At 40.1% G+C, this 26,471-nt stretch overlaps 1 protein-coding gene and 1 long non-coding RNA gene across 4 annotated transcripts in view; one reads left to right on the top strand and one right to left on the bottom strand.

Moving 5' to 3' along the window:
- Positions 1-14,384, bottom strand: part of CEP78 (centrosomal protein 78) — a 33,899-nt gene extending 19,515 nt beyond the window's left edge. For 2 of the 3 annotated variants that reach the window (XM_032308209.1, XM_032308208.1), the window contains exons 1-8: positions 13,859-14,384; positions 9,607-9,779; positions 9,440-9,512; positions 8,205-8,308; positions 6,552-6,726; positions 3,477-3,590; positions 1,872-1,936; positions 1,254-1,365 (exon numbers count right to left, since the gene is read on the bottom strand). In XM_032308209.1, coding sequence (XP_032164100.1) covers positions 1,254-1,365; positions 1,872-1,936; positions 3,477-3,590; positions 6,552-6,726; positions 8,205-8,308; positions 9,440-9,512; positions 9,607-9,779; positions 13,859-14,111 — 1,069 coding nt within the window. In that variant the 5' untranslated portion in view covers positions 14,112-14,384. The remainder of the gene's footprint in view (positions 1-1,253; positions 1,366-1,871; positions 1,937-3,476; positions 3,591-6,551; positions 6,727-8,204; positions 8,309-9,439; positions 9,513-9,606; positions 9,780-13,858) is intronic. The other variant, XM_032308210.1, reaches the window with a different exon arrangement.
- Positions 14,385-14,427: 43 nt separating this feature from the next.
- The window catches only part of LOC116570726, an 82,185-nt gene continuing 70,141 nt past the window's right edge, over positions 14,428-26,471 (top strand). Inside the window, exons 1-2 of the long non-coding RNA XR_004277537.1 lie at positions 14,428-14,495; positions 25,095-25,206. This is a non-coding gene — a long non-coding RNA (uncharacterized LOC116570726). The remainder of the gene's footprint in view (positions 14,496-25,094; positions 25,207-26,471) is intronic.

Consider the following 26,471-nt stretch of genomic DNA (forward strand, 5'->3'; position numbering starts at 1 on the left):
CCATGAAGTCCTATTATATACCACCAGATACTAAAATTACAGAAATCCCAATATAACATATATATTTTTTACCTATATATAATTCTATTTCTAATATTATATCAAGGGCACCTGGGTGACTCAGTTGGTTGGGCAACTGCCTTTAGCTCAGGTCATGATCCTGGAGTCCTGGGATCGAGTCCTACATCAGGCTCCCTGCTCAGCAAGTAGCATGCTTCGCCCTCTCCTCCCTCCTCCTGTCCACTCTCACTATTTCTGTGTCTCCTTTTCTCCAATAAATAAATAAAATCTTTAAAAAACAATAATATTATATCAAAATACCAGTTTAGACACTTTCAAGAATGTTTTACACATTATGCAAACTTTTAATAATAATATCTAATTACTGTGACATCACAAATCTCAGCTTCTTGCATATACTATTTGACTACTAAAATGTTTTAAAATAAAAATTGGTAGAAGAATTGTTAAGCTTTCTTTTGATTTAATAACTCCTACTTAGTATTTTATTGACCAAACAAGGAGATTAATGGAGAATAAAAAACATACCTTTTAATAGTTAAAAAAGAAAAGAAGTCGTATTTATGGAGATGTTTACAATACTATTAAAAAATTATATAATATTTAGGTTATTTTGAATTTTCCACTATTTATTTATTTATTTATTTGAAGTGGGCTCCCCCCCATGACCCCAAGATTGAGAGTCATGTGCTCTACCGACTGAGCCAGCCAGGCACCCCAAATCTTTCATTAATAAAAAATAGACTCAACTCAATGAAACCTTGTGAATACATAAATAAGTATTAACTATGAAATCATACAGAATTTTAATTCAATTTAAAATGAAGTGAAAGAAGGAAAATGGCAAATTTTATTTGAGCTCTGTGAAATCACATCAATATTCCATCCACCCTGTCACCTGTGTACCTACATTGTCTATGCTAATAGACCACAGGAAGAGAAAACTAAAATCTTAACCAAGAAATATATTCAAAATAATGAACTTTTTAAGAACACATCGCTGGTTAATTAAAAAAATGGAAATATTAGCATCATTTTAAAAATTGTTTCTAATTCCATAAATTCTCATAATCTGTATCTGAACATTTATAGTCTTTCCTATATGCAGTATGGTTAATCCTGGTTGTTACCCTCAGTATCACATAATGGGAAGAGATTCTAATTTTAGCCATCGGAACACATATAGGGCTCAAGTTCTAGCCGCGTTAAAATGCCAGGAGAGGAAGAGTTACCGATTCTAATAGTAGCTTTCCCCTTCCGACCATTTCCCAGAATTATAGTTCTCTTTTTCTGTCTAGCAGTTTTGAATGGTTCCTTCACTGACGGAGAAGTTATCCACTGGTACTGGAAGAGAAATAAAAAACACTTATTTCAGGGACGCCTGGGTGGCTCAGTTGGTTAAGCAGCTGCCTTTGGCTCGGGTCATGATCCCAGGGTCCTGGGATCGAGTCCCACATCGGGCTCCTTGCTCGGCGGGGAGCCTGCTTCTTCCTCTGCCTCTGCCTGCCTCTTTGTCTGCCTGTGCTCGCTTGCTCTCTCTCCCTCTGTCTCTTACAAATAAATAAATGAAATCTTTAAAAAAAAAAAAAAAAACACTTATTTCAGTTACAGGTTATTTATAAGGGTTTGATCTCAATTGGAAATTAAGCTATTTTGAGTTAACAAAAGGTTTGCAATCTGCATTTCTGGGACCTCAAATTAAAGAATCACACAATGTTTTCAAAACAGAAAAGCCATTTGATTTGACTTAATTGATTTAAGATGGCAGAAAAACGCCTTGATAGTTTTATTTTATGAGGATAAAAGAAAAACATGCAATTAAAGAAAAACTCTTCTAGAGAACATGTTACCTCTGACTTGGCACTCCTTCCATTCTGGAGAACTTTTTTGATAACTGCTTTCATCACAGAATGATCTAAAGTAAAATAAATCGGAATTATAGTAATTGCTTCCCAATGAGCGGTTATTCCCATTTAAAAACAAACAAATTACAGAAACAAATTACAAAAAACCAAACTAATTACTGCTTTTCACATAAGACTAAATATAAAACCCACATTATGTGGTTATATACGTATTTCCCCCTTTTTAGTATTCCAATTTCTTCCTCAGAAACCGAACACGAAAGTATACCGCCTCCCATATTGCCCACAATGACTGTTCTTTTGGCAGCAGCAAAGATGAAATCTAAACACTTTGTGTCTAATGTGGCTTTGGATAACTTTGGATAGAAAGCGGAAGTCTGGGCAATGTCCAGATGCTTAGGTACCTAAAGGGCATCTAGTCTGCCAAACCAAAGTCGTGATATTCTCTCAAACTGCTCCTCTCATCAGACCCCCTTTCTCAGTGAGTGGTACCAACCAGTTGCACCCGTTATCATCCTGCACTTGCTTCTTTATTACTATTTCCTTCATACCCCACACCCGATCTGTCTTATTAGCTATCCCCTAAAACACAACCGAACTGAACTGCTTCACCAGCCCCAACCTGCTACCCTAAGGCAAACCATAAACAGCCCGTATCTGGACTCCTGAGGGGAGTCATAGTCTCCTGACCGGTCTCCCCATTTTCCTTCTTTAACTCTCCCCCACCCCCAGGTCTATTCCCTACACCAGAGTCATCTTATTGAAACACAATCAAGCCTTTTCCAGCTCAAAACACTCCACTCATTTAGAATAATCCATGTCCTTACTCTGGCCTTCAAGACCTTGTAAGAGCACACCCCTGGCCAGCTCTGCGACCTCCCTGCATAACTTGCCCTCTCTCACTCAGAGTTCTGACCATGGTGGCCTCCATGTTTTCCTTAAATTCTCCACCCACCCTGTCACCTCCGTGCCCATGTACGCATTGCCTGCAGGTCTCCCAATGGCCAGCCACTCTCTTCATTCAGCTTTCCCCTCAAAAGTCATTTCTCCAGTGAAGCTGTCCCTCATCATATGGAATACAGCCCTACTGCCCACTTCGGGGTCTTTACCTTTGGCTGTTTTGGTACTTCCCGCCATCTAAAATCACACTACTTTATCTGCCTACTCATTTCTACTTGAATTCCTCCACTAGAACATAAGCTCCAAGAGGGTAAGACTTTGGTTGACCCTGTTCACTGCCACATTCCTAGTGCCTAAAGCCTGTGTCTGGAACACAGAAAGGATTCAAAAATTACTTGCTACCCTGAGAAATGAATGAAATGCTCTTTGCAGCAATGCAGAGGCAATAATTCTCCTGGTGGAAGCTAGCTCATAATCTAGGTTCGCCTTATTCAGAGTGGCAGCCAAGAGCAAGTTACACGTATATCTCATGTTAGTTAGTAAATTATCTGCTGAAACACATGGGAAGTACAAGATTAGGAAAGTATAGCATTAGGAAAGCAAACACATTAAGTTTTAAAAACTGTCAATACACGAACACAATCTTTCTGTTTTGTTATTTGTTCATCAATTAAAAAAGGAGTGACATACCAACGAGTGGATTTTTTCTTATATCCAGAACGACCAGAGTTCTGTTGGTTTCGAGGGCCTTTAGTAAAGCCTTTGCTCCTTCATTGGTGAGGCCACACTGCTGCAGGTCAAGTGCTTTTGAAGAAAGACAAAAGGTCACTTGCCAATTCTACACAGATTTGACACACATACAACTCTCACATATTCATGTAAAAGCTCAGGTAAGATTTCTGTACGAGAAGTCATGGCAGGTTTTTAATCTTGGGTGTTGAAGAAAGAAAAATAGAAAAGTACATACATACACATATAATACAAAATCCAATAAAAAATTCTTAGATGAGCCATGACTAGCCTGCTCTTAGTACCAATAAATGAGCCAACATATTTTCTAATTACAGAGGTGAAGAATAACTCTATAGATAGTCTGTGAGTGAAACACCTCACAAAAGGAGTCTCAGGGGCTGCCTGGGTGACTCAGTGGGTTAAAGCCTCTGCCTTCAGCTCAGGTCATGATCCCGGGGTCCTGGGATTGAGCCTTGCATTGGACTCTCTGCTCAGTGAGGAGCCTGCTTCCCTCTCTCTCTGCCTGCCTCTCTGCCTGCTTGTGATCTCTTGTCTGTCAAATAAATAAATAAAATCTTAAAAAAAAAAATGTGGTTCCTCATCAGCAAGGATGCTAGTGGCAGAGTCAACTTCACAGGCAAAAGCTGGGTGGAGCTCAGAGACCACGCTGCATTCTTTCACTACGATCTTGAGTTCCAAATCACTCTTAAAACTACTTAAAAGGAAAAAGCCAAATACCAGATATGTATTGTTATATATATACATTATATATAATGTATATAATATATATTAATATGTAATAATTAATATATAATATGTAATATATATTATAGATATGTATTGTTATATATATATATATTTATATATATATATAACTATTAGTTTTAGAAAAGAAAAAGAAAAAAGTCTAAGAGGGTGTAAATAATAACAAATCCGAAGAATGTGTGAATAGGGAACATATGCTAAGAACTTACCATGAAAGAATGATAGTCAAGAACACTGTCTTGTAAAGGTCAAAGAACAGAACAAATGATCCTAATACTAATAGTTCTGAGGCTGAACAACATACTCATTTAAACCAAAGGGATCATCACAAAAGCGCAAGTATAAAAAACACTACTAACTTAGGAGGAAACTATCATATGAGCCTCCCCTACTTTTTAAAAGAAGATTTTATTTATTTATTTAACAGACAGAGATCACAAGTAGGCAGAGAAGCAGGCAGAGACAGAGAGCGGGGGGGAAGTAGGCTCCCCGCTTAGCAGAGAGCCCGATGTGGGGCTCGATCCCAGGACCCTGGGATCATGACCTGAGCTGAAAGCAGAGGCTCAACCCACTGAACCACCCAGGCACCCCATTATGAACCCTTTTTTAAAAGTGTTGTATAGGGCGCCTGGGTGGCTCAGTGGGTTAAGCCGCTGCCTTCGGCTCAGGTCATGATCTCAGGATCCTGGGATCGAGTCCTGCATCGGGCTCTCTGCTCAGCAGAGAGCCTGCTTCCCTCTCTCTCTCTCTGCCTGCCTCTCCATCTACTTGTGATTTCTCTCTGTCAAATAAATAAATAAAATCTTAAAAAAAAAAAAAAAGTGTTGTATAAACCATTACACTAAAGTAACTGAGGTCTTTTAAAACCCCATGACACACAGAAATAAGCCAGACATATGGAAAGAACACGATGCAATCCTCACAAACTCTTACCACAAAATGGACAAAGGATATAATTAACCAACTAGTCAAATTAATAAAAATAGCCACTACATGTCACTAGTATGTAAACTGAATACAAATTAAAATAAAATGAGATTGTTCCAAGATCACATAACAAAAGGTCAAGATCACATAACAAAAACCTTGAAAATGTACATGCCATTCTGACCTAGCAGCTAAGAATTTGACCAAAGGAAGTAAGAGACGTAGGCAAGGATGTGAATCAGAGTACTGTTTTTAACAGTGAAAACCTGCAAAGAGCTCATATATCTAGCAATAAATAAGCAAAATGGACCACGGCATATTCATATAATGGCAAGTACTAAAAATGATGTGGGAGATGTAAATGTAGTGACTTCTTAAGATGGTCATACCATATGAAATTTAAAAAGCTATAAAGTTGGGACGCCTGGGTGGCTCAGTTGGTTGAGCAGCTGCTTTGGGCTCAGGTCATGATCCCAGCGTCCTGGGATCGAGTCCCACGACGGGCTCCTTGCTCTGCGGGGAGCCTGCTTCTCCCTCTACCACTCTGCCTGCCTGTGCTCACTCTCTCTCTCTCTCTGACAAATAAATAAATAAAATCTTAAAAAAAAAAAAAAAGCTATAAAGTTTGGAGTAATCCCACCTGCATAAAAAAGAAGGGGTTAAAAAAATAAAAAAAATTAAAATAAAATAAAAATTAAAAAGGAAGGGTTATCACTTTTATAGCATTACAGTTTTTACTAGTGACACAAGTCAGCATTTGTGAGGGGAGAGGCCTCACATGTACTGTTAAGGTGGATTATAAACTGGCACAGGATTTCTGGATGGGAATTCGGCAATGTGCAGTAAGTCATAAAAATATGTCACATTATGAGGTCTTTCCACTTTTAGTAACTTAATCTATAGAGCTAATGCAATGGTCACAGAGATGTGTTCACTACACACGGTTCCTGACAGAGCAAAGTACAAAGTGTTTAAATCTAATCGCAAAGGATTAAACTATTGTACATCAACATAATGGAGGACTCTATGATACATCATTAAGTAAGAGAAGAGCATGAAATAGTAACTGAAGCATGAGTTCACTCTTCTAGTCTCTGAAGTATATGAACATGTTTATAGAAAAACAAACACTGAAGGTACGCTAAAATGTGTATTAAGATTATGAGTAATTTTGTTTAGTTACTTTGTATTTCCTATAAAGAGTATATGCAACTCTTAGAGAAGCTTAAAAGCACCGTAAAAGGTATTGGAAAAAATAAGGCTTAAAAAAAAAAATCCCATGACTATGTTATCCAGCCAAAAGCTAAACATACTTAACATTTAAAAAATTCTAGGATTTACCTCTAAGCCATAAATCCTCACTGAGAGATTCTGCAAAAGCACTTGCGCCAAGGTCACCAATGAGCGTGTTGTAGTTCAAGGTGATACGCCTCAGACCAGCCATACAGTCCAGATCAGGCCTCCTGTAACGAAGACTCTCGGCCCAGATTTCTTCGTGCCTTCTCATGGTCTGATACTTCAAAGATTTAACAGGATGAAATTAAGATATCTGGATAAGGAAGCAGGGTATGCCTACTGAGGACGGCTTATCACGTCAGACATTTATACGCACATATAAGCATATAAGCCAAGAGAGTCACCCCGAGAGGCTCAACAGTCGATTCTAGCTCAAGAGTCTCAGGGACCCAGATTCTAATTTGCCAGTGATTAGATTCTAGCCAGGGAGTGACCTGTGGCTGATTAGTTACATAAACTTTGACAATCAAATTACATTCTATACATTTTATTTTCTTTATCTGCCAAGTCAGGGAATTGGTTCTAAATTCTGTTATTGCTGAGGCTCTAAGTTCTATCATTCTGTCCTCCTGTGGTTTCCAGACCCTTGACTGGGCATCCTGCAGTAGACTTTCTGTAACATGGATCTATTTATTGACAAATTATATACACGAAGTTACACATTCAGTTCTGCACATACACTTCACCTACATTATAAACTACACGGTTATTTTTTAAATACTACAAAAGGAATATAAAGGTTCTGGTATTTTCTTTACCCAACTCAATGGATCTCACTATTTTAGAGTTTGCACACCAACTTTAGAGGCCTCCAGTATGCAAAGCCAGTTTGACCTCCCTCAGGAAATTGATGGTTTGATTTTTAACCACAGATAAAGTCGTAAAGACACATTCAGTTCTCTGTATTCATAAGACAAATTTTGGTTAACAGGGAACACGGACTTTAAAAGAAAGAAATCTTATTACATGCTCAAACAAAAAAAGACTCAAAGTTCCTATGCCAGTCTAAATGGAAAATCATTGGTGCCGTTTTTCTATGAACAATAACTTATAAAAGCAAAAAGTAGAAATCACAGAAAAACACTTTCACAGTGCTTATAATGTGCCAGGCACTATTTTATACAAACTAGTTCATTTAATCCTCCTAATAAAGCACAGAGGCTAAGTAATGTGTCCATGGTCAGAAGCTATGAAACTGGTGAGCTGGAATCTGAAACTGGGATATTCGGCTTCAGAATCCATGCTGCTGACTGTTTTCTATATCTGGGGTCAACGGACTTGCTCTGCACAGGCCCAAATGTAATTTTTTCAGCTTTGTGGGCCATAAGGTTCTGTTGCAAATACTTAACTCTGCTGTTGTAGGACGAAAACAGCCACAGTCACAAAGTCAGCAAATGGGCCCGGCTACGTTTTAGAAACACTATAACACCCGGTGATGGGCTGTTTCAAAGAACTAAAAATACATGAAAGTATTATTTATAATGTATTATACACTAGATCTTTTATTACTACGGTTAAATGGATTACCTTTCCTTAGTGGTAGAACCCCAAACTGAAAACTGGTAATAATCTTTCAACAAAACCAAAACTGTAATCATGTATATCAAAAGACAAGAAAAGATGTGCCATCTTGTATAGGAGTATTAATGTGCTTTAATCACAGAATATGTTTTCATGAAAGTTTAAACAGAAAGTCACCTTTAAGATCTTGGCCATGTGATCTGCTCCCTGCCATGTCAGATTACACCCCGTGAAGTTTACTGTCTTAAGAGTGATAGAGTTCTTTATACCTTGACAAATAACTAAAAGGGAAAAAAAAAAAAACCACACACACGATAAGATGAAGAGCCCATACAGTCTGGTCAATTCTGACTTATTTGCTTTTCCTGAGTCTACCGGAGGGTTTATAGCTGTAGTCTTAAAATCACTATCTACAATCTTCCCAGGCAACGGATGGATTGGTGCATTCTAAAATATGTCAGTAATAAAGGGTTATTCTAGTTTACAGCAACAGTTTAATTTTACCTAGATGCTAGAATTGAATACGAATTGAATATTCTGAACCTGGCAAACTTTAAGCCCAACTAGTCAGTAAAGTACTCTGTACCTTTTGAGATATAAGAAAGAAAAAGAAAAACCTAAAAAGTCTAAAACTCTTCCCATATATTCCTATATTCCTATTTCCAATGATACAACCCAAACTCATTTATCAGTTATCCGTCAATTTAAATGTCAACTCTAAACCCAGAGTTTTATTAGGTGCTGTACTAGAGCAATATACTAGAGCAATGTAAGACAGAACATGTCAAGTCTTAATCCCCTCAAATTAAAATGCAGCCTTCCTTACACCCCAGACCACTAGTGGACACAATGAACACAGTAATTCTTCAGGACCCCAATCAACAATTACTTTCTCTGTGATTACCTCTATGATACACCCCCCCCCCAACACCACTGAATTTGCTGGCCTTTTATATACTCCCATAGCACTTTGCATGTATTTCCTATTTTAGTACATAACACAGTGCATTTTGTCATTATGATTGCATACAGATGTTTTTAACTATTTAAGGATAATAATTCTTTTGTCTTTACATTTTGCTATTTCCCTTCCCATAATTATTTCTTGATAATAAAAAGATGAATGAAATAATATAGTATATATTATACTGCATATATATAGTATTGCACTACATATATATTAACAATATAGTATATACTTGTGTGGCTTGTGGCTTAACATAATCTAAGTGAAAGTGGTTCGGAGAGTATCCAGCATGACAAACTTTCAGTGTACAGGTGAGAGGAGACCATGGTTTGATCAGGCCTGGGAGACAATACAGGCAGAAAAGGTACAGACAGCAATTAACATGCAAGCAGGGAGACGTGAGATCAGTCTGGTTGGAGGAGACGTAAAAAACATTGAAACTTACTTTCTAAACCTCCATCTCCAATTGGGCAGTTTGCAAGAGACAGGTGTACCAGAGAGGTGGATTTATTCAATCCCTTTAGTGGGAAGAAAAAGTTAAAATTTTTATGGGTTGAGTTTCCCTCCAAAGCAAATATCCAATGTTTGCAGGACACACTGGAGAAGCCTTACCTTTGTCAAGGCAGTCAAATCTCTCTCGCGCAGCACTAGTCCGTTCAGCTCCAGGTTCTTTAGTGCACTTGATATACTTAAGCAGCACTTGAGAGCTTTACATAACTGGAAGGTCACATCTTTGTTTCTTATCGCAGGAACACGACTTCTGCAAACTTTACTTCTGTCAGAACCTAAAGCAAAATTATTACAAAATATGTATTATCACCATGAGAAAGCATCTGCTCTGTGTTCTTAAAGCCCTCTTTGAGGGACAAATGTAAGCCCAAAGCATCAACCACACAAGATACAGAAATATAAACCATGGGTATAGAGGCTCCTATGAAAGCAAGATGCTATATCTAAGTGTGGCTTCAGGATAACCCTCAAGTTGAATCTAGAAAGGGAATGACCACATAGTCTGGGTGGGAGGAGCTTAACGTCAGAGGACACCTGCGCAAAGACATCCAAGCCTGACACCTGCTGGCCACGGAAAATACTGCAGGTGGGGACGACTAAAGGCCAAGACACAAGGGGGAGGAGACAGAAATTACAATACAGAGGTTAGCCAAAGCAAGGCTCCGATAAAAAGTCTCTGGCTTTTACCAGGAAAGCTGATGAGGACAGAGGCTACCACTGGCACAGTAAAGGTGCCTCTGCCGGTTAGAAAAAGGTACCTAAATCAGATAGATTAGAAAAAGCACCTCTTCCTCTGGCCAATTAGCCCCCTGAGGCTTGGCAGAGATTTCAAGCTTCTGTGCAGAGCAGAAATCTCGAAGCCCATACACAATAATCCTGTGCCAAGCATTATTTTAAGCATGTATTTTCATTTTAGAAGATCACTGAAGGGGCGCCTGGTGGGCTCAGTCAGTTAAAGTGGCGGTTCTTGGTTCCCGTTCAGGTCATGATCTCAGGGTCCTGGGATTGAGCCCCGGGTCGGGACTCCATACTGGGAGTGGAGTCTGCCTGTCCCTCTCCCTCTGTTTCCGCACCCCTGACCCCCATCTCTCTCCTTCTCTCTCTCAAATAAAGAAAAACATCACTGAAGCCCAGTAAGCAGATGAACTGAGAGAAACTGAACTCAGAGGCAGCCACATTAGCTAGAAGTTGGCAAGGTGAAGCGCCTGGGAAGCGCAGTTGATTAGAGGACCCAGTCTTGATTTCCGCTCAGGTCTTGATCTCAGGGTTGTGAGACTGAGCCCAGTGTTGAGCTCAGCACAGAATCGCTTGAAATTCTTTCTCTCCCTCTGTCCCTCCGCTGCTCATGCTCTCGCTCTAAAATAAATAAAATCAAAGAAAGGAAGGAAGGAAGGAAGGGAAAAGAAAGAAAAGAAAAAAGAAGAGGAAAGCAAAGCAATGCTGGTGAGAATAAATAAGCAAACCTAGGAGGTTGAAATCTACAGTCTGGAACCGCTGGAACAGGTTCAGGGAAGGAATTCTGAAGAGAGTGGTCTCTATGACACATTTTTCTTACGTTCAGTGTGAAAGATTAGGCAAGATTAAGTACAGTGGCCTTGACTTTGAGGTCTCTTCCCACTGTAATTGCTTCTGATTACTTTGGATACATCAAGTCCCTTCAGAGGTATGGAACAGTTACTACACCTGCATGAGATGAGAGAATAATGTGACTTCTCTTCACTAGGGGATAAATAGAAATGTCCTTGCAGAAGAGATAACAGATGATGTGAAACCCAGAGCCTAGAAAAAGCACATGATAATTGTTCAGATTTTTTTGGGTTTGGTTTTAAAGATTTTATTATTTATTAGAGAGAGAGAGAGAGAGAGAAGCAGACTCCCTGCTAAGCAAGGAGCAGGATGGGGCACTCGATCCCAGCATCCTGGGATCATGACCTAAGCTCAAGGCAGACGCTTAACCAACTGAGCCACCCAGGTGTCCCAAGTGTTCAGGTCTAAAAAAATATATCCATAGTCAACTTCTCTCCTGGATCTTCACATCCTGTGTCCTGGCTCTTTTGTCTCAGCTTGTAAACATACTCAAGTGGGTCCATTTTATTTTCTATTTATTTTTTTATTTTAAGGATTTTTATTTATGTATTTATTTGACCCAGACAGAGAGACAGCAAGAGAAGGAATACAAGCAGGGGGAGTGGTAGAAGAAGAAGACTTCCTGCTGAGAAGAGAGCCCGATGCAGGGCTTGATCCCAGGATCCTGGGATCATGACCTGATTGAAAGGCAGACACTTCACTACTTAGCCACCCAGGTACCCCAACGGGGTCCATTTTTTAAGATTTTATTTATTTATTTGACAGATAGAGATCACAAGCAGGCAGAGAGGCAGGCAGGGGGTGGGCGGGGTTAGCAGGCTCCCTGCTGAGCAGAGAGCCGGATGTGGGGCTCAATCCCAAGACCCTGGGATCATGTCCTGAGCTGAAGGCAGAGGCTTTAACCCACTGAGCCAGCCAGGGGCCTCCAAGCAAGTGGGTCCATTTTAAAAAAAAACATTCTTCAGGCTTAGGATTTTCTAGATCTTCTTTGTGGGTTGCCTCAGTTTCTCCCATATCTCAAACATTCCCCCATAAAGCCCAGATCTGCACCTGCAGCCCTGAGATGTCTAGCAGACATGCTAGGATGCCCGGCCGGGCCCTCCTAAAGCATTAAAGATGAAGTGAGATTTTCCTCCCAACCCAAATTCCCTCCTACTGTGCTCTGTGCCTCACAGAAAGATGCCGCTATAAACTGTCATCCAAGCTTGCTGCCCTCCCCACCAACTGGTCACCAGGCCCCGTCCATTCTTTCTCTTTGATCTCTGAAATCCAGTCCTCCCTTTCCATACCTTAATTTGGGCTCTCAGATTACTGTTTGTCCTCCTCCCAATCAACTGCCTTCCATATGGAGGGCACAGCAAGCTTCTAAATAAAAAAATCCATCTATCATCCTTGTGTCTCCCACAACCATCGGGATAAACAACTATTTGATAGGACAAACAAGGCCCCTCCCTGTGTGGCCCCTGCCAGGTTGGTTTCCAGTCTCGGGTCTCACTTCTAGAACCCTTAGTTCTTGTCCTGTACTTTAGTTTTGCCATATTTTTATATTTCTCAAACTTTCACACAAGCAGCTCCCTTCTGCCATTTGAATAGCTTCTCACATCCTCAGAAAGGAGGCACCTCCTCCAAGAAGTCTTCCCTGAACATTCCTTTCATTGTTCTCTGCTTTGCAGCACCAGAGGTCACTTCTTCCAGAACACTGACTACTGTGCTTGTGTTTACTTGCTGCCTCCCCCAGTAGAAGAGGAGATCCTCTAGGCCAGGGGCCTTGCCTCCAACAGTGTTTAGTGCTGGCTGAGCTCATCTGAGTGCCCAGAAACTTTATACAACTTGTGCAATTCTTTTTTTTTTTTTTTTTTGGTCAAATTTATTTTTTAAAAAAAAAATTCCAGTGTAGTTAACATACTGTGTTATATTAGTTTCAAGTGTACCATGCAGTGATTCAATAATTCTGTACAGGGGCGCCTGTGTGGCTCAGTGGGTTAAGCCTCTGCCTTCCACTCAGGTCATAGTCTCAGGGTCCTGGATCTCTGCTCAGTGGGGAGCCTGCTTCTCCCTCTCTCTCTGCCTGTCTCCCTGCCTACTTGTGATCTCTCTCTCTCTCTGTTAAATAAATAAATAAAATCTTTAAAAATAAATAAATAAATCATTTTGTACATTACTCAGTGCTCACCAGGTAAGTGTACTTTTAAACAACCTGTTAATTCTAAGAGGAGATGGAAAGAATAGTTTTAGTGCCACTTTACAAGTGTGGGGATTGTAGTTCAAAAGTAACTCGCTCAGGCCACATAGAGTCTATCCACTATAAGATGTCACTAAAAATAATAATAAAACAAAAACAGCTCCCCCCCCCCCCCAAGAGCTATGTCTTAATCAAACCGAAACGAAGCAAAAGCCTGAGCTGTATCAATTTTCCAAATCGCTTTGTTCTCTGTCAGGCTAACTCATCCAGAAAACCAGGCAAGATCTGTCGAACGCTTAATGATGCCCCAGACCGCGCGAAGTGCTCTACAAGCAGCAACTCCGTGCATCTTCGCAATCACCACGTAAAGCGCGTCCTGTTGGCCCACATCACGGATGGGAACGCTGAGACCTACCGGGCCGTAACTGACTCACTCCGGGCCACTGAGCTGGTAAGAGTCCCCGGGGTGCTGCACCCAGACCGCGGGACTGGCCACCCCGGTTGGTGCCCCGCCTCCACCCGGCACCGTCTAAAATCCCGCTTCGCCGCACCGTCTCCAGGGCCCCCGAAGCGGGAACTACAAACCTGTTTCGCCAAGCCACGGCTGGAAGAAGCTCTTGACAGAGACTAGGGGCAGATCTTTATTAATCTTGAGGGTGCTCAGGAGCGGCGCCCAGTCCACGAGGCGCAGGCGGTCGGCGTTGAAGTCCAGCACGCCCTCCCGCAGGCAAGCGCGCACCGAGGGCAGCGGCACCGAGTCCTGCAGCGCGCACAGGTATTCATAGTGCGAGAAGAAGTCGGCCGCACTGTCGCGGCGCAGCTTCACCGAGTCGATCATGGCCTGGCGTTGGCCTCCAGGGACGCCGGCGGCGGAGACAATGCCCGCAGGCGCCCGGGAGTGCCGGGTCGCTCACGGCCGGGCAGCTGCGACCCCGCGGCTACGCAGCACCGGCAGCTCAGCCAGAAGACGCGGGGTCCCAGTCCACAGCCAGGCCAGACCCTCGACGCCGCGCTCCCGCCCCGCCCCCCGTCCCCCGCCGCTGGCCGTTGGCTCCCGCCCCACCGCCCTTTGCCGCGCGGGACCGCGATTCAAGCCGGCGGGCGGAGCGCGGAGACGTCAGCACGCTCGCTGTGCGTCAGCACGCAGCGGGAGCCCCGCCTCTCGTGGGGACCCGGCGTGAGGGCAAGAGGCGGGACCTCCGAGGCGAGGGAGGTGCGGAAGGTAGGAGGTTTTCGGGATTTGAGGCTTGCGGAGAGGTTTTTCTGGTCGAGTAACAGTGAGAAACGGATGTAACAGCACATTTAAGAAGTGGTCTGAACTTCTGACGGGTGTCTTGTTTGCACCGCCCAGGAGAGAAGACCCTTAATTAGGGATGTGCAAGCGATTTAGTGGCTGTCCCCTGCTGTCCAGTAAATCTTTGCTGTGTTAATTCCTACAAGTAACTCTTCACTTCTGCAGTTTCGACTTACCTCACACGGCTGTTGGCATATTTAATGAGTTCCATAAATTCAGGACGATTACTAGCGATTACTGGTAATCGCTTTGTTTTCTGTTGACATTTAACTCTCTCATAATTAGTATTCTGTCTTCTAGCCTTTTTTTTTTTTTTTTTTTTTTTGTAAAACGATAGAAGTTTGTTAGATGAAAATACAGAAAAAGCTCTAGAGTGAGAGGGGGTCCCGACAGGGTTGCCTTTAGGGTTGGTCTTTTATAGAAAGCTAACCAGGGAACGTAAATGCTTTTAACATTTCTTTCTTTCTTTCTTTCTTTCTTTCTTTTTTTTTTTAAGATTTTTAATTTATTTATTTGACAGAGAGAGAGAGAGAGCGCGCACCAGAGAGCACAAGCAGGGGGAGCAGCAGAGGGAAAGAGAGAAGCAGGCTTTCGGCTGAGCAGGGAGCCTGATGCGGGACTGATCCCAGGACCTGGGATCATGACCTGAGCTGAAGGCAGATGCCCAACCAACTGAGCCACCCAGGCGCCCTGCTTTTAACATTTCTATTGATATCACCACTGAGCAAGGACTATCCATAACACCTTCAATGGCTTACTTCCTTTTTAGGGTCTGGTTGATTATCCCCCTGCCCTTTTAAAAAAGATTTTATTTATTTATTTGAGAGAGAGAGAGAGAGCAGAAGCCAGCAGGGATAGGCAAAAGCAGAAGCAGACTCCCTGCTCAGCAGGGAGCCCGACCTGGGTCTGAGTGGAAGGCAGATGCTTAACCAACTGAGCCACCCAGGCACCCCTCTTGCAAGTGATTATCATAAAAAAGGCACCCACCCCACTTGCTTAGGTCAGGGTGGCTGGACCCACCCTGCATACCCAAGGCATTATTTTTTTCTCAAAGGGTTTTATTTATTTATTTGAGAGAGAGGGAGGGAGAGCACAAGTGGGGACCAGGAGGCAGAGGGAGAAGGAGAAAAGCACTCCCCACTGAACAGGGAGCTCCAGGCAGGGCTTGATTAGAGGACCCTGAGATTGTGACATGAGTTGAAGTCGGTTGCTTAACCCACTTGAGTTACCCAGGCCCACCCTCCCAGGCATTATTTTAAGCACTGTTTAAGTATGAAATAATTTAATTTTCCTAACAACTCCATAAGGAATATATGATTGTATATCCGCTAAGTAGGTAGAACTCAGATAATTGGCCTCTGAACCTGCATTTGTATACAGTTTCTAGAACGGTGATAATCTTTAGGTGTTATGTTTACAGCATTCCTCTTCCACTATAGAGCCAAACTAAAATGGAGTCACTTATTTCAGGGACAAAATGAAGATGGTCAATTGCCACACATAAAGGAAACTTAAGTAATTACAGGAATATACAGCTCTGCTTAGAAATCAGCAAAGGACACCAGCCAGTCCCCAAATGCCAACTCTGATCTCACCTTCTCTGGACTTCCTTGTTCCCTTGACTCAGTTACCCTGATCCAAATAAGATAGAATTCGACTAGGCAACCAGTCAGCTGGAAAAAAATCAAATAACTTCTGCATTACCCCATAAAAATCCCTTAGCCTGCGAGAGACTCAGAATTGATTGCTCCCAGAGGTTGAAGCTCAAAATCCTTGAAATAAGCTCATCTTTCTGTTTTGTTTTATTCAATATGTGGAGTTTGGTTTTTTTTTTTTTTAAGATATTTATTTATTTATTTATTTGACAGACAGAGATCACAAGTAGGCAGAGAAGCAGGCAGAGAGAGGAGGAAGCAGGCTCCCTGCTGAGCAGAGAGCCCGATGCGGGCCTCGATCCCAGGACCCTGAGATCATGACCTGAGCCGAAGGCAGAGGTTTTAACCCACTGAGCCACCCAGGCGCCCTGGAGTTTGGTTTTTGACACCATCCACTGGTTAAGTGGAATCATTTTACCTCTCATTTACTGTATTTCACTGATCCATCCTGACATTTTTCCCAGACCTCCAACCCAGCTTACTTTCCCGTGGAGCCTCAGTTCTGATGCCTTCTTCTCATCTCTAATACTGATCTTCTCTGGACCTGGTTTCAGAGCAATGAGTTTATTGGATCCAGTCACAGACCTGTGTCAACCTGGTCAACAACATAGGCTTTCTTATTTTAACTGCCAAGTCATTCTCATTTCTTTTTTCCATCCCTTTACTTAAAACAACTCACAAGGGCTCTTCCAGACCTCCTCTATTCTTTTCATGTCACCATTAGATACTGTGTCCCTGCTCTCTGACCTGAAGAAGATACCTCTTATTTCACCAGCAAAATAAGTTTTCAGGCACAGACTTCTTCATCTTCTTTCCATGCCTTCCAATCCATGCTTCATAATGCAGCCCCTGCTTCCTGTTCGAATCCTTGCATGACTTTTCATTTCTCTTAGGATAAAGGCAGTCCTCCTCACAATTGTTTAAGATATAGCTACTCAATGTGGACTCACAGACTAGCTGCAGTTGACAACGGTTACTGATCTATAAGATGAGGAGCTTGCTTCAGAATGTAAATGCACTAACCATCCTGTTCATTTCAGCAGATGAGATTCTCTTGATGATGGTAGCAGTGTGTTGGTATATTCTAGAGCAAGCTCCTTATCTCACTGTCCACTGACACTTTGAGTGTCTGATCTACAGGGCACAGCATCCCTTGGATGTGATGGAGGCATGATCTCTACAACCTTATCTTGCACCCCTCTCCCTTTCATTTTTCAGGAGTCTAGCCCACAGTGGACTCCTCTCAGACCTACATACTTGTGGTTCATTGTCCATGCTTTCCCCTCTACATGAATATTCCCTTCCGTCTGTCTGCACCCGGTTAATGCCTTCTCATCCTTCTCAGGTCATGTGTCACATTGCCAAGGAAACATTCCCTTACCCACTCTACTCATCAAATCCCCCCAACCTAAGCTCTCATCACACCATGTCTCTCTCATTCATAGACTTCATCACATTTCACAGTGCATTTAAGATAGAAATAGAGATCACCATATGGTCCATGAGAAGAGATCATGTCTGTTTTGCATCTCTAGGGACTAGCAGTTACTACATGCTACATATAACTGTAGCACTAGTTACAACACTTCTTAAATGAACAAATGAATGTACCTAATCAATCATCAAGCCCTGGCAGGTTTTCCTTTATAGCGTCTCTCATACTCCTTTCTTCTATTTGCATTGCCATTATTCGCCATTTATTATCTGACATGTGGATTGCAATGATTGCTTCAGGCTCTCCTTACATCATTTATAAAGCTTCCCAAGGTTCATGGGTCATCCTGTTGCCCTGCCCAAACCTTCCATGACACCTGTTGCCAACACAACAAACCCCTAACTTTTAAGAATGAAATTTAAAACTTTCCATGGTTTGGCTTTAATTTCACTTACCAGGCTTGTTTTAAATCTATGGGTCTAATTATCTCTACATCTTTGCTTCCTTCTAGCTGTGTATTGTGTCAAAAACTCTTCTAGTCACCACCCTTGTGTCTCCTTCTCTGGAAAAGCTTCACAGACAATCCAAGCAAGATATGGATCCCTTCTCTCCTCTGAACTTGGGAACAGTTTAATAGGACATATCTGGCACTGCCATAAGGCATCTACATCTTATCTTCCCTGCTGGTATCTAAACTTTTTGAGAGCACGGATACATCTCTGTGTTCTGTGCGGTTCTCAGCATTGCTGTTATACACATAGTCAACCTAGTCAGTGAATATTTGGTGAATGAATGAATGAATGAATGTTGAATGAAATGAGTTTTCTGGCTCTTTCTGTCTTTTTCTACTTTTCAAGGTTCTGTAGTTAGTTACATTTGGACAATAGACTGCTTCATAGCAACATAATAACCCAGTTCACAGAGTGTTGCAAATAGCTGCTAAGAACATCCCTCTGCCACTTTAGAACAGCTTGTTCCCTCTCAAATGAAGAGCAGGATTCCATACTTATTAAATGCCTTTGTTCACTTGGCCTTTAGAGACACTGGGGGCATCAGTGCTCTACATTCAGCGAAATGCCTATTTTGATTATAATTTTCTCTTGTGAATAACAGCTATCCAAAGATGTTCCTGTACAATTTTTCACCCTTTTATATTCATAAAATGTATTTTAACTACATAAAGGCATAAAATAAATCGAACTCTATTTATTTTTGGTAAAAGTATAGGGAGAGGTCTTTATGACACATTACCAAACTTGTTTGGGGAGATTTTAACCATGTGAAATGTGTTAGAGAGGCACCAAGAGTTCAAGAATTCTCAATATTCAGACACAGTTGCCTCTTATATAGGCACAGTGGCAGTCATCTATATAACAATAATTTGGAAGATGCTGTATTAGTCCACTCAAGCTGTAATAATGTGGAACAAATCATTCTAAAACTTTGGTGACATCAGCAAGAATTTGGGGGTTTTTGATCTATGGACTAGCTGTAGTGACTGTTTCAGACGTCCAGGTGGCTGGTTTTCCTCCATGATTGGATCCATTTGAGGTCTGTCCCACATACCTGACTCCAGGGCCCAACTGTGGGTTAGCTGCCTCCAGGGCACACGCTTCTTACTGTGGCCACTGAAACACAAGAGGTGAGCCCACTTAAGCCCATTTAAGACCTCTGCTGGCATCATATCTGCTCACACTACACTGACCAAAACTCATCCCCAAACTCAACGATTGTTATTACATTGCTGGGAGAATTGGTGATGATAAGATGAGCACAAATGAAAGGTTTGAGATTCACGTCTTCCTTACTAACATTGACAGTCAATGGAATATTCCTGGGGAACTGAAATGGTAGCTTTTTGTGATTTCTATCACATTACAGTTTGCCAAAGCCACTTAAGTAAAATATACATAATATAGCACATCTCGTTTTAATTTTCCCTACCATTCCACCATGTATTATCAGTGTGGTACCTAACAGATAAACAGAAACAGAAACTGAAGCAACGCATTGCTAGCACAGCTACTTCACAAGAAATACTAATGGAAGTTCTTCAGATGGTATCAGACTCAAATCCACAAAAACAAAACAAGACAAAGAATTCAGATTAATAAGACAACATAAATTCACATTTCTTCTTTCTTGACTGATTTTAAAAGTACATAAATGTTATATTTATATTTGGATGATCAGGCACATAACAGAACTGTGGTATATCTGACAATTCAGACAAAGGAGGCAGTGAGAACAAAGCTGTGTTAGAGTGAGAATGACACTAGAGCATAACCTGAATCCATAGGAAGAAATGAGAACCAGAAATGGTAAATAGACTGACCTAACAAACTCCATTAATATTTATTTGCTCTTATTTATTCTTTCAGCTCCCCTAAAAGGGGTAAGATTATTTACAGTCATACTTAACAACAGTGTATTATTGAATATGTGATATATATAAATGTAATAAAACCAAAAAGGGATGAGGGAGGAGTTAAGTTTCTATATCTGACTGGAATGAAGTTAGTTTAAATTGAAGTAGATTCTGATAAGATATAGATTGTAAGCTTTAGAACGGCCATTAACTAAAAAAAAAATTGATAATAATAAATGGAGTTAAATGTTACACTAGAAAATATCCATTTAATATATACAAATATATTCTACAAAGTAGAATAGAGGAGCAACAACAACAAGAAAACCTCCAAACATGAGACATGTAGAAAACAAAAGTAAAATGACGTAGATCCTACCATATCAATAATAAAGTTAGATGTGAATTAATGAAACAATCCAATCAAAAGGCAGGATTATCAAACTGGATAAAAAACAAAAAAATGTGTGGACAGGAGGTACTCCTTAGATTTAGAGATACAAATATATTCAAAATAAAAGATGAAAAAATGTACATCTTGCCAATAGCAACCAGAAGAATGCTGTAGTGGCTAGACAAATACTGGACAAAATAGACCTTAAAACAACAACGGAAGGAAGTTGCTGGATATAAGAGGGAGATTTCATGATGCAGAAAGGGCCCAAACTGGGGTACCTGGGTGGCTCAGTTGTTAAGCCTCTACCTTCGGCTCAGGTCATGATCCTAGTGTTCTGGGATGGAGCCCCCATCTGGCTCCCTTCTCAGCAGGAAGCCTCCTCCTCCCTCTGCCATTCCCCCTGCTGTGTTCCCTCTCTCGCTGTGTCTCTCTCTGTCAAATAAATAAAACCTTTAAAAAAGAAAAGAAAAAAAAAGGGTCAATCCATCAGAAGTCATAAAAATTGTTAATATGTGCAACGTGTAAGAGAACACCAAAATGTGAGAAGAAAACAGCAAAATACATGAAGAATTGAAGGGAGAAATAGAGAATTCAGCAATATTAGTTGAAGACTTCTATACCTCCGAGTCAGTAATGGATAGATGAAGTAGGCAGAAGATTGACAACTAGGTAGAAGACTTGAACCATACCATAAACTAACTAGACCTAACAAAGATCTGTAAAACACTCAACCCAACAAGACTTAAATCCATCATCTTCTCAAGTACATATGAAACACTCTCCATGGTAGATCATGTTCTAGGCCATAAGATGAGATTGAAACCCACACACACTGTAGGTGGGAATGTAAATAGTGCTGTCAAAATGGTCTGACAGTTTCTCAGAATGTTGAGCATAAGAGTTATTCTGCACTTTCTGCTACAAGATATATACTCAGCAGAAGTAGAAACTTGGGTCCACACAAAAACTTTCATGTGAATGTTCATAGAAGCATATTAATAATGTCAAAAAGTGGGAATAACCCAAATGTCAATAAAAACTGCGTAATATTCATACAATGAACTATTTTCGAGCTATAAAAAGGAATGAATTATTGATACATGCTGCAACATGGATGAACCATGAAAGCATTATGCAAAGTGAAAAAAACCACTCACAAAAGACCATATATTGTATAACTCCATTTATTATAAATGCCCAGAATAGGCAAATCTGTAGAGACAGAAAGTAGGTGAGTGGTTGCCTAGGGCTGAAGGGTTGAAGACAATGGCAAAAGACTACTGATGTGTCTTGACTTTTTTTGGGGGGAACAAAAATCTTCTAAAATTGGGTTATGGTGATGGTTGTACAGCTCTGTGGATTGCACTGAATTGCTTACATTAATTGGTGAAATGATGGTAAATTATGTAGTGTAAATTATATCCCAAAGCTGTTAAAATTATGATAAATTTTATGCTTAGAAATTTGGAAATTCATCCAAGATTATAATTTCTTTAAAAAAATGCAACCTAAAAATAACCCAAGAAAGAAAAGAGTATCTAATAACCCCAGTTAAGTACATTTACAGAAAACAATTTCCAAGGATAAGTGACTTTCTTGGTAAATTCATCCAAATATTTAGGGAAGAAATAGGAATCTTAAAAAATTTCCAGGAAACATAAATAACAGAATACACTACTCAAATCTTTTTTTTTTTTTTAATAAGGCCATCATAAGCTTCAGACCAAAGCTGAAAAGATTATTACAAGAATGGAATCACAGGCCAATTTCTCTTCTGAACATGCATGCAAAAATTGTAAACAAAAGCACAAATAGTATCCATGGTATGTAAAACTATAATACATCCCAACTGAATTGGTTTTATTCTGGTATTCAGCTTACTGTCCAAACATAAAATAGATCTTAGGAATAAACTCAAATGGAAATAATTCATGAAAAAAAGAAGTCAATCAAAAAAAGTCAATCAGGAGAAACACAAGAATGAATAAGCACAACAGATAATGCCTTATGAAAAAAATAGATGAAAAATATTCTATAAGGGGCACCTGGGTGGCTCAGTGGGTTAAAGCCTCTGCCTTTGGCTCAGGTCATGATCCCAGGGTCCTGGGATCAAGCCCCACATCGGGCTCTCTGCTCAGCAGGGAGCCTGCTTCCTCCACTCTCTCTCTCTGCCTGCTTCTCTGTGATCTCTGACTGTCAAATAAATAAATAAATAATCTTAAAAAAAAAAGAAAGAAAAATATTCCATAAATTACCAAATATTCTAAAGTTTTAAAATACAAAAAAAGCAGTTGAAAAAGATTCAAGAGAAAGTGACGAATACTGAATATAGGCAAAAAAAAAAAAATCAAATATACAAATGATAGCAGCACCTAAAGAATAAAAGCAAGGAAACAGAACAAATACTAACAGTATAATTTAAGAAATTTTCTAGGGACACCTGGGTGACTCAGTGGGTTAAAGCCTCTGCCTTCAGCTCAGGTCATGTTCCCAGGTTCCTGGGAGCCTGCTTCCTCCTTTCTCTCTTTGCCTGCCTCTCCGTCTACTTGTGATCTCTATCTGTCAAATAAATAAATAAAATTTTTTAAAAAGAAATTTTATAAAATAATAATAGTAATAGTAAAAATAACACTAATAGAAACTGCATTTTGAACAAGTATATTACATACCTGGAATAGTAAGTCAGAATGATCAACACTGAATTGTATTCTAGAGAAATTTTAGACCTAAAATGGGAGGTTGGAATTTTAATCCTAACAAAACCAACTTTTAACTACAAAGGACATGGACCAACTATTAACCAACATGCAAGAGGTCAGGTCAGGTTATCTGAATTCCATGAACACTTATGAAGGAAACTATTAAAGAAAGAATATCACACAGCTGAAGTGACTAGAGATAATCAATATAAGTATGGCTGATGAGCATTAAGTGTAGTGATGCTTGTAGAATGAGAAGTAAATGAGGGTTAAACAGGAAAGACTGTCGTATGCAATGGAGGTAAGCTCTGGCAATGTAGGTATCAGTCCTGTAAGTGACAGAGAAACAATGAACAAACACCAAATGAAGTTAAAACTGTTTTCAAGCATTGTATGTTGAAATTGCAATTCTGAGTCTGTTCTGTGAGTAATATGGAATGGAACAAATGAGGAATTATGGAGTATTCTATTTTCTTATAAAAGATTTTATTTATTTGGGAGAAAGAGAAAATGTGCATGCATGGGAGGAAGAGCAAAGGTAGAGAGACAAGCAGACTCTGCACTCAGTGTGAGCCCAATACAGGGTTCAGTCTCACAACCCTGAGATCATGACCTGAGCCAAAATCAAGAGTTCAGTGCTTAACTGACTGAGCAACCAGGCATCCCTGAAGTATTCTAGTTATAACATCTGCGAGCTATGGAACTTGGGTTCTCAGGATGGAGGAAATGAATACAGAGGTAATATAGAGGATGTTTATTAAATCCTGCAGTGCTGAGTTAGAATTATCTGTCTGTAATTAGTAAGTCATTTTAGCTATATATATATGTATATATTTAAAGACTTTATTTATTTGAGCGAGAGAGAGAGCATGCATGCACACAAGTAGGGGAGAGGCAGAGGGAGAAGGACAAGCAGACTCCACACTGAGCAGGGAGCCTGACCCAGGGCTCAATTCCAGGACCCTGAGATCATGACCTGAGCTGAAGGCAGACCCTTAACCAACTGAGTCACCCAGGCATGGCATTTTTAACTGTATTTATATAAATAAAGGTATTTAGGTCTATGTGTATATCTATAAATTTATATATGTAATTATATACTCTATATATAATTATATATGAAAATATGTGTCAAGCACACACACATACACACACACACACACACATATACATTACACATACACACTATCTCTGACTATTGAATAGGACTAGAGCCAATGACCAACCCAGTAGGAACAAAGATCCATAGGGCTCAGATTATGATCTTGAAATGGCTGATTTAAGGTCTGTGGTGCATTTGTGTGAAATGTACTTGGAAAGTTTTGTGATACCAAATAACAAGGAAGTTATCAAAGAGCACTGGGCCATTTCAAGAGGACTCAGGGGCCAAATGTGAGAAGGCTTTCCATGAACAATAGAACAGTTTGAACTTCAGTAGGTGTAATAATTACAATGAATTAAAATCCACCAACTATGTTTAAATCCATGAGTTTCTATGGATACCAAAAAAAGGTCACCTTATGAGGATCATTGGGGGAAAATTCATTATAATGAAACCTGCTTTTTAAAATGGTGGAGGTAGAATGGGGTGGGGTGAGAGAATAACCAAGCTTTTAAACTGCCTTTCTGTTGTGAACTGCATCACTGTGCAACCAAATTGTAGATGAGGGGATAGATCTTTTCATAAAAGTATTCTTGCCAATAAGTGGAAAAGAAGTGATTAAGTTAGAATATCTCAATTTTGCAATCCATGATGAATTTATGCTGGGACCTGGTAGAATTTGGAAATGCAAGATTAACTTAGAAGAACTGTGAGTTCTAGTGATTGAACAAAAGATTTGTGTATTCACTGAGTATCAATGGCTGCTGACATCACATAGAGAGCAATAACCAGACATTGTCTGCTTCCTGACAAATAATACACCACAGTCTGTAGTCTTCCTGAAAGGATTGACCAGTTTCTTATTTTCCAGGAAATACAGAGGACACCATGAACATGTACTCAGCAAAATCCATATTGTGGGGAACTCTACAGTCAAGGTCAAACTCTACAGGTCAATGTATTCTTCAACAGATTCATTGAAGGTCAGTAAAAGGTTGGAAAGGTGACTTATAGAGTAAAAGAGAAAAAGTCATTATTTAAAACAGCAAAACTAAACCATGTCTAGGGTTACAAACTTGGATGATAAATTTATAAGAAATTTAAGGATGAGTCAATTATAAGGAAAATGATTACTTTTTGGAAGAAGAAAATTGCAATTGGATCAAGACACCAGGAGGGGCTTCAGGCAAAGTTCTGTTTCTTTAATTGTATGATGATTACAGGAGTATTTGTTTTCTAATATCATTAAGCTATATATTTGCCTTTTGTGATTTCCTGACTCTATAACATATTTTATAACAAAAATGTTTTAAAAAATCAAACACCTAAGAATAAATATGACAAAAGGATTATGAAAACTCAATACAGAAAACTGAAACTCTTTGAGGTAATCAGACTTAAATAAATGGATGTCGTTGGTCATTGATTGCATATTCAATATTGTAAATCAGTAATCTCCAAACTTTACAGATTCAATGCAGTAAGAGTCAATATCTTGTGTGTGTGTGTGTGTGTGTGTGTGTGTGTGTGTCTGTCTGTATGTATATATGTATATGTCTGTCTGTCCGTAAATTGATACGTTGAATCTAACATTTATATAGAGATTCTTAAGGGCAGTCATAGTAAGACATGAAAAAGTACAAAGTTGGAGGACTATATATCAGATGACATGATTGATTAAGCTATGATAATTAGAACAATGTGATACAGACAAAAGAATAGAAATAGAGCTATGGAATAGAACAGTACAATAGATAAAGGAATTTATTTATAGGGATTTTTTTTTGCGTGATATGTATATTGTCCAATAGGCCCTGAGTACTTTTTTTTTTTTTTAAGATTTTATTTATTTATTTCACAGACAGAGATCACAGGTAGGCAGAGAGGCAGGCAGAGAGAGAGGAAGGGAAGCAGGCTCCTCTCCGAGCAGAGAGCCCGATGCGGGGCTCGATCCCAGGACCCTGGGATCATGACCTGAGCCGAAGGCAGAGGCTTTAACCCACTGAGCCACCCAGGCACCCCGAAACTCATTCTGAAGCTGCCTACCACCTGATGTGATTCCATTTTTGGAGTTCTAAAGCAGGTGAAAAAAATCCACGATGACAGGAATCAGAATTGTGAATCCTGATGAGGCTTTGGGTTGCTTTGGGTTGCTGGTAATGTAAGAATGCAAAGCACTGGTTCCACAGATGTTCTTTTTTATTATTATTAATTATTTTTTATTAACATATAATGTATGATTAGCCCC

This window comes from Mustela erminea, chromosome 12 (genome assembly GCF_009829155.1).
Source record: "Mustela erminea isolate mMusErm1 chromosome 12, mMusErm1.Pri, whole genome shotgun sequence".
Classification (NCBI taxonomy): domain Eukaryota; kingdom Metazoa; phylum Chordata; class Mammalia; order Carnivora; family Mustelidae; genus Mustela; species Mustela erminea.